Consider the following 7,046-nt stretch of genomic DNA (forward strand, 5'->3'; position numbering starts at 1 on the left):
TAACATTATAACCAGTGACATGAATAAGACTGATGATCTCCTCATCATGGCACCTGTTAGTGGGTGGGATATATCATGCAGCAAGTCAACATTTTGTCCTCCAAGTTGATGTGATAGAAGCAGGAAAAATGGACAAGCGTAAGGATTTGAGCTTTGAGTTTGACGAAGGGCCAAATTGTGATGGCGGATAGACCACTGGATCAGAGCATCTCCAAAACTGCAGCTCTTGTGGAGGAGTTCCCGGTCCGCAGTGGTCAGTATCTATCAAAAGTGATCCAAGGAAGGAACAGTGGTGAACTGGAGACAGGGTCATGGGCGGTGAAGGCTCACTGATGCACGTGGGGAGTGATTAGAAGGCTGGCCCGTGTGATCCGAGCCTAGTCTGATGAATCATGTTTTTTTTACATCACGTGGATGGCTGGGTGCGTGTGTGTTGCTTACCTGGGGAACACATGGCACCAGGATGCACTATGGGAAGAAGGCGAGCCAGCGGAGGCAGTGTCCTGCTCTGGTCAATGTTCTGCTGGGAAACCTTGGGTCCTGCCATCCATGTAGATGTTACTTTGACACGTATCACCTACCTAAGGTGGATGAGGATCAGCGTTATCTCTTTATTATAACAGGAAAGAAATTCAAAAACATACCTAACATTTATAAATCTGTCTGTTTGATGAAATACATAAGCATCTTGTCCTTAACCAAGTTCTCCACCCTGAGTGTATTAAAGTGCAGACTAACGACTGTGGATGTGCTCCAGTGAATTAGCAATAAATCTATTAATTGTTAACTATCATTCCCCTTCAGCACTGCTTTTGGAGCTAATCCTGTAGACTTCTGCAATTAAACACACAAACGTGTGAAAATATGGAGGATCATGGTGTAATTCTGGGCGGGTTTTAAAATTCTGTAAGGATGTCAGCAATTTGGAGAAGTGAAAATTTCTTGCAGACACATTTGGAGGTCTTTATTTGCCCAGAGTTGAGTGTGTGTGTGTGTGTGTGTGTGTTTTTCTTCCTTGTTACTCGAGCTGACTGTGAAACCGACCGGCGCTTTCAGGAAGTAATTTTAACCACCAGTGGGTGGGGCAAAGCTGAGGGCAAAAAAAAGAGAGATAGCATGAGTGAAAGAGTCAAAACATGACGGAGAGCGAGAACAAGAGAGGTGTAAGGACGTGTGTGTGTGTGTGTGTGTGTGTGTGTGTGTTTTCATGTCAGTCAGTAAGGACCGATTAGGAGGACTGTCATTCACTGTGAGCACCAGTCAGACGAGCATTAGAGATAACGCTTGTGTGTGTGTGTGTGTGTGTGTGTTAAACTTAGCTCAAGTTTAAAGTCTAGGAGTCAGAACAAAGCAGTATTTCTGGTCCTCTCAGGGTCAATAGACACACCCAGCGGTTTAAACATTTAGACACACACACCTGAGTTACCTGTCTGTCCAAGTTCACGTCTATCTTTCTGCTCTTTCCTCATCTTCTCTCTCTCTCTCTCTCTCTTTTTTGTTTCTTTACCTGTCATCTTTGTCCCTCTAGGCCGCAGGTGAATCCTGCTACTTGGGTAAAACTCCTTCTCCGGTCGGATCTCTGCATTCCTGCCATGAGCGAGCGGCTCAGATGGAGCTCTGGCTGGAAAAGGCCCAGCTGAGTCTGCACAGCGACATGCAGCAGAGTGTCGAGGAACAGCTGCAAACCTGCCAGGTGAACACCACCACACACACACACACACACACACACACCTGTGCACACAGGTGTATATAGCGCAGGTTCTTTAACAGCATTAACTTGTTTAAGCGTGTTCAGTGAGTTTTAACACCAGCGCCTCGGTTGGCTAAGTTTCAACTTTGAATACATTTCACTCTTAAATGAGTGTGTGTGTGAGTGTGTGTGTGTGTGTGTGTCTTTGCATTTATGAAATATGGATGCAACTATAAATCCTGCAGATTTTAGAGATACTGCCAAAGAAAATAAATTTTTGTTTGAAATTTTGATGTACATATTAATAATAAGTCAAAAATTTTCCTCTCAGTTTTTATAAAAATGATTAGCCGCATATAAATAGTTTCCAAAAACAAAAGCCAGTCAAAAATGATCAATTTTTTATTCTTATATATAAAATATTTCTTTTGGTTATTAATGTATGTGCTCTATTTATTATTGTTTATTATCACTAATTTAAACATTTTACCTTTTCTATTTATTTGGTGATTTATTTTATCAATGTGTTTACTTATTTAGGGTTTATTATTTATCTTTTCACTTATGGTCTAGTTTGATTTGTTTATTTATGACATTTTTTTGTATTATGTTTATTTATTTATTTGTCATTTTTCAATTTTTTATTGTATTGTATTTAGTTGCTCGCATACTCATTTTTTTGTTTATTTACATATTTTAGAGATTTTTTAAAAGTATTTTGTATATATATTTTTAATAGTATTTCAGATATTTTTAATATTTTTGTGTGTGTGTTTTTTTCTCCTGCAATTATAAATAGTCGACAAGGTTGGAAATCAGAAACTAGCACTACCTAAAGCTCTGGGAGCAATCAATCAATCAATCAATCAATCAATCAATCAATAAATAAATAAATAAATAAATAAATAAAAATAATGATAGTGTGACTTCACAGAAAAGCTTGGACAGTATTTTCAAAACATTTATCTCTAGCGGAGAGATTTTGGCTGATGATTATCCAGCAGCTTTCAGTTTTATGATCATGACACAGTGACCTGCTTTATGATGAGATGAATGACAAGAGGACAAAAAAATTAAAATAAATATGTCTTTATTCTTGATGTCAAGAGAGAGCGTTACAAGAGCAAATATTTGTCTGGGACGATGCTCTCAAGAGGAACTCTTTTGTTCCCTGGACCTTTAACTGTTCCTCTGAGGGTTTGTTTATATCCCTGAGACGGAAGGGTATATTATTTCCCGGGGCAGAAGGGCAGATTATTGTTTTTTTTCTTCATAAAGTGAGCTGTAATCATATTAGTAATAAAATACATATTGCATCTAATCTAAAAAAAAATCATTGTAGTGCTTATCAGTAAAATCTGAAGCAGTTATAAAATGTGGAAGTATGAGCTTGCAGTCTGAACAAGACAGGAGTGTGTGTGTGTGTGTGTCTGTGTGTGTGTGTGTGTGTAGAAGATTTCATTCATTTTTGCGTTAATGGAAGGAGTCTCCAGTGTCAGCGCTTTCTCTGACACATGAAGGTGAGAATGTAGTGTAAGAGTTAGTTCAGCACTGTGAGGGTTAATACAGTAGTGTAAGAGTTAGTTCAGCACTGTGAGGGTTAATATAGTAGTGTAAGAGTTAGTTCAGCACTGTGAGGGTTAATACAGTAGTGTAAGAGTTAATTCAGCACTGTAAGGGTTAATACAGTAGTGTAAGAGTTAGTTCAGCACTGTAAGGGTTAATACAGTAGTGTAAGAGTTAGCTCAGCACTGTAAGGGTTAATATAGTAGTGTAAGAGTTAGTTCAGCACTGTGAGGGTTAATACAGTAGTGTAAGAGTTAATTCAGCACTGTGAGGGTTAATACAGTAGTGTAAGAGTTAGTTCAGCACTGTAAGGGTTAATACAGTAGTGTAAGAGTTAGCTCAGCACTGTAAGGGTTAATATAGTAGTGTAAGAGTTAGTTCAGCACTGTGAGGGTTAATACAGTAGTGTAAGAGTTAGTTCAGCACTGTGAGGGTTAATACAGTAGTGTAAGAGTTAGTTCAGCACTGTGAGGGTTAATACAGTAGTGTAAGAGTTAGTTCAGCACTGTGAGGGTTAATACAGTAGTGTAAGAGTTAGCTCAGCACTGTAAGGGTTAATATAGTAGTGTAAGAGTTAGTTCAGCACTGTAAGGGTTAATACAGTAGTGTAAGAGTTAACTCAGCACTGTGAGGGTTAATACAGTAGTGTAAGAGTTAGTTCAGCACTGTAAGGGTTAATACAGTAGTGTAAGAGTTAACTCAGCACTGTGAGGGTTAATACAGTAGTGTAAGAGTTAGTTCAGCACTGTGAGGGTTAATACAGTAGTGTAAGAGTTAGTTCAGCACTGTGAGGGTTAATACAGTAGTGTAAGAGTTAGTTCAGCACTGTGAGGGTTAATACAGTAGTGTAAGAGTTAGTTCAGCACTGTGAGGGTTAATACAGTAGTGTAAGAGTTAGTTCAGCACTGTGAGGGTTAATACAGTAGTGTAAGAGTTAGTTCAGCACTGTGAGGGTTAATATAGTAGTGTAAGAGTTAGTTCAGCACTGTGAGGGTTAATACAGTAGTGTAAGAGTTAACTCAGCACTGTGAGGGTTAATACAGTAGTGTAAGAGTTAGTTCAGCACTGTGAGGGTTAATACAGTAGTGTAAGAGTTAACTCAGCACTGTGAGGGTTAATATAGTAGTGTAAGAGTTAGTTCAGCACTGTGAGGGTTAATATAGTAGTGTAAGAGTTAGTTCAGCACTGTGAGGGTTAATACAGTAGTGTAAGAGTTAGCTCAGCACTGTAAGGGTTAATATAGTAGTGTAAGAGTTAGTTCAGCACTGTAAGGGTTAATACAGTAGTGTAAGAGTTAGCTCAGCACTGTAAGGGTTAATATAGTAGTGTAAGAGTTAGTTCAGCACTGTAAGGGTTAATACAGTAGTGTAAGAGTTAGTTCAGCACTGTGAGGGTTAATACAGTAGTGTAAGAGTTAGTTCAGCACTGTGAGGGTTAATACAGTAGTGTAAGAGTTAGTTCAGCACTGTGAGGGTTAATACAGTAGTGTAAGAGTTAGTTCAGCACTGTGAGGGTTAATACAGTAGTGTAAGAGTTAGTTCAGCACTGTGAGGGTTAATACAGTAGTGTAAGAGTTAGTTCAGCACTGTGAGGGTTAATATAGTAGTGTAAGAGTTAGTTCAGCACTGTGAGGGTTAATACAGTAGTGTAAGAGTTAACTCAGCACTGTGAGGGTTAATACAGTAGTGTAAGAGTTAGTTCAGCACTGTAAGGGTTAATACAGTAGTGTAAGAGTTAGCTCAGCACTGTAAGGGTTAATATAGTAGTGTAAGAGTTAGTTCAGCACTGTGAGGGTTAATACAGTAGTGTAAGAGTTAGTTCAGCACTGTGAGGGTTAATACAGTAGTGTAAGAGTTAGTTCAGCACTGTGAGGGTTAATACAGTAGTGTAAGAGTTAGTTCAGCACTGTGAGGGTTAATACAGTAGTGTAAGAGTTAGCTCAGCACTGTAAGGGTTAATATAGTAGTGTAAGAGTTAGTTCAGCACTGTAAGGGTTAATACAGTAGTGTAAGAGTTAACTCAGCACTGTGAGGGTTAATACAGTAGTGTAAGAGTTAGTTCAGCACTGTGAGGGTTAATACAGTAGTGTAAGAGTTAGTTCAGCACTGTGAGGGTTAATACAGTAGTGTAAGAGTTAGTTCAGCACTGTGAGGGTTAATACAGTAGTGTAAGAGTTAGTTCAGCACTGTGAGGGTTAATATAGTAGTGTAAGAGTTAGTTCAGCACTGTGAGGGTTAATACAGTAGTGTAAGAGTTAGCTCAGCACTGTAAGGGTTAATATAGTAGTGTAAGAGTTAGTTCAGCACTGTAAGGGTTAATACAGTAGTGTAAGAGTTAACTCAGCACTGTGAGGGTTAATACAGTAGTGTAAGAGTTAGTTCAGCACTGTGAGGGTTAATACAGTAGTGTAAGAGTTAGTTCAGCACTGTGAGGGTTAATACAGTAGTGTAAGAGTTAGTTCAGCACTGTGAGGGTTAATACAGTAGTGTAAGAGTTAGTTCAGCACTGTGAGGGTTAATACAGTAGTGTAAGAGTTAGTTCAGCACTGTAAGGGTTAATACAGTAGTGTAAGAGTTAGTTCAGCACTGTGAGGGTTAATACAGTAGTGTAAGAGTTAGTTCAGCACTGTAAGGGTTAATACAGTAGTGTAAGAGTTAGTTCAGCACTGTGAGGGTTAATACAGTAGTGTAAGAGTTAGTTCAGCACTGTGAGGGTTAATACAGTAGTGTAAGAGTTAGTTCAGCACTGTGAGGGTTAATACAGTAGTGTAAGAGTTAGTTCAGCACTGTGAGGGTTAATTCAACACCAGAGGTTTCCTTAATGGATTAAGACATAATGGACTCGCTATTGTAGATTAGCTGTTTGTCTTCGGGGTGCAGCGGTGACATGTCTCTGCCTCTCTTTCTTTGTCACTATACACACACACACACACAATATGTATACAATCTTCAAACAATTCATTCAGTGGATACAACACACACACACACACACACACACACACACACACACACAGGGAAAGAAAGGCTGAGTAGCTGTGAAGAAGTGAGCGTGTTAGTACATTGAGAAACTCTCTGCAATTTGAAGGAAACAGAGAAACTCTGTCCGGTTCCACTCACCGCCACACGTTAATGTGATGAGTGTGTAGCAGAGTGTTGAGTGTGTATCCGCGTGGGGAGTGTGTAGCAGAGTGTTGAGTGTGTATCCGCGTGGGGAGTGTGTAGCAGAGTGTTGAGTGTGTATCCGCGTGGGGAGTGTGTAGCAGAGTGTTGAGTGTGTATCCGCGTGGGGAGTGTGTAGCAGAGTGTTGAGTGTGTATCCGCGTGGGGAGTGTGTAGCAGAGTGTTGAGTGTGTATCCGCGTGGGGAGTGTGTAGCTTCTCGTAATCTCAGATTTGTTGGTGAGTAAAATCTGGTTTTATGTTGAAAGCTGCCTCTGTGTGATGGAACGCTGTGAAGAACTCTGACTGTAACACATCCTTATTAAGCAGCAATGGGAAGAATGCTAACACACACCCTTTAAGGATTATTGTTGATTGTTTATGTTTGCATACAATGTACTGTTTTTGTATGACCGGGCTTTTGTAAGGATGTAAAAATCCTCATGTCACAGTCACCCGATCCTCATAAAAGTGTTAGAGTCACCCGGTGTGTGTCATAAAATAATTCATGAAAGAATTACAGGAGTAGGTTTAGGAATAGTGTTAATTAGCTACATCGTTCTGACAGTGTGTGTGTGTGTGTGTGTGTGTGTGTTCAATATGACACCTGCATTAAAGATTTAGATGGTGAAA

General features: G+C 39.6%; 1 protein-coding gene across 1 annotated transcript in view; it reads left to right on the plus strand.

The window, feature by feature from the left end:
• The window catches only part of syne2b (spectrin repeat containing, nuclear envelope 2b), a 112,239-nt gene that overhangs the window by 58,177 nt on the left and 47,016 nt on the right, over positions 1 to 7,046 (plus strand). The window contains exon 77 of the mRNA XM_058385887.1: positions 1,529 to 1,693. Within this exon, the coding sequence (XP_058241870.1) occupies positions 1,529 to 1,693 (165 nt within the window). The remainder of the gene's footprint in view (positions 1 to 1,528; positions 1,694 to 7,046) is intronic.

Source organism: Hemibagrus wyckioides, linkage group LG03 (assembly GCF_019097595.1).
Source record: "Hemibagrus wyckioides isolate EC202008001 linkage group LG03, SWU_Hwy_1.0, whole genome shotgun sequence".
In the NCBI taxonomy this organism is placed as follows: domain Eukaryota; kingdom Metazoa; phylum Chordata; class Actinopteri; order Siluriformes; family Bagridae; genus Hemibagrus; species Hemibagrus wyckioides.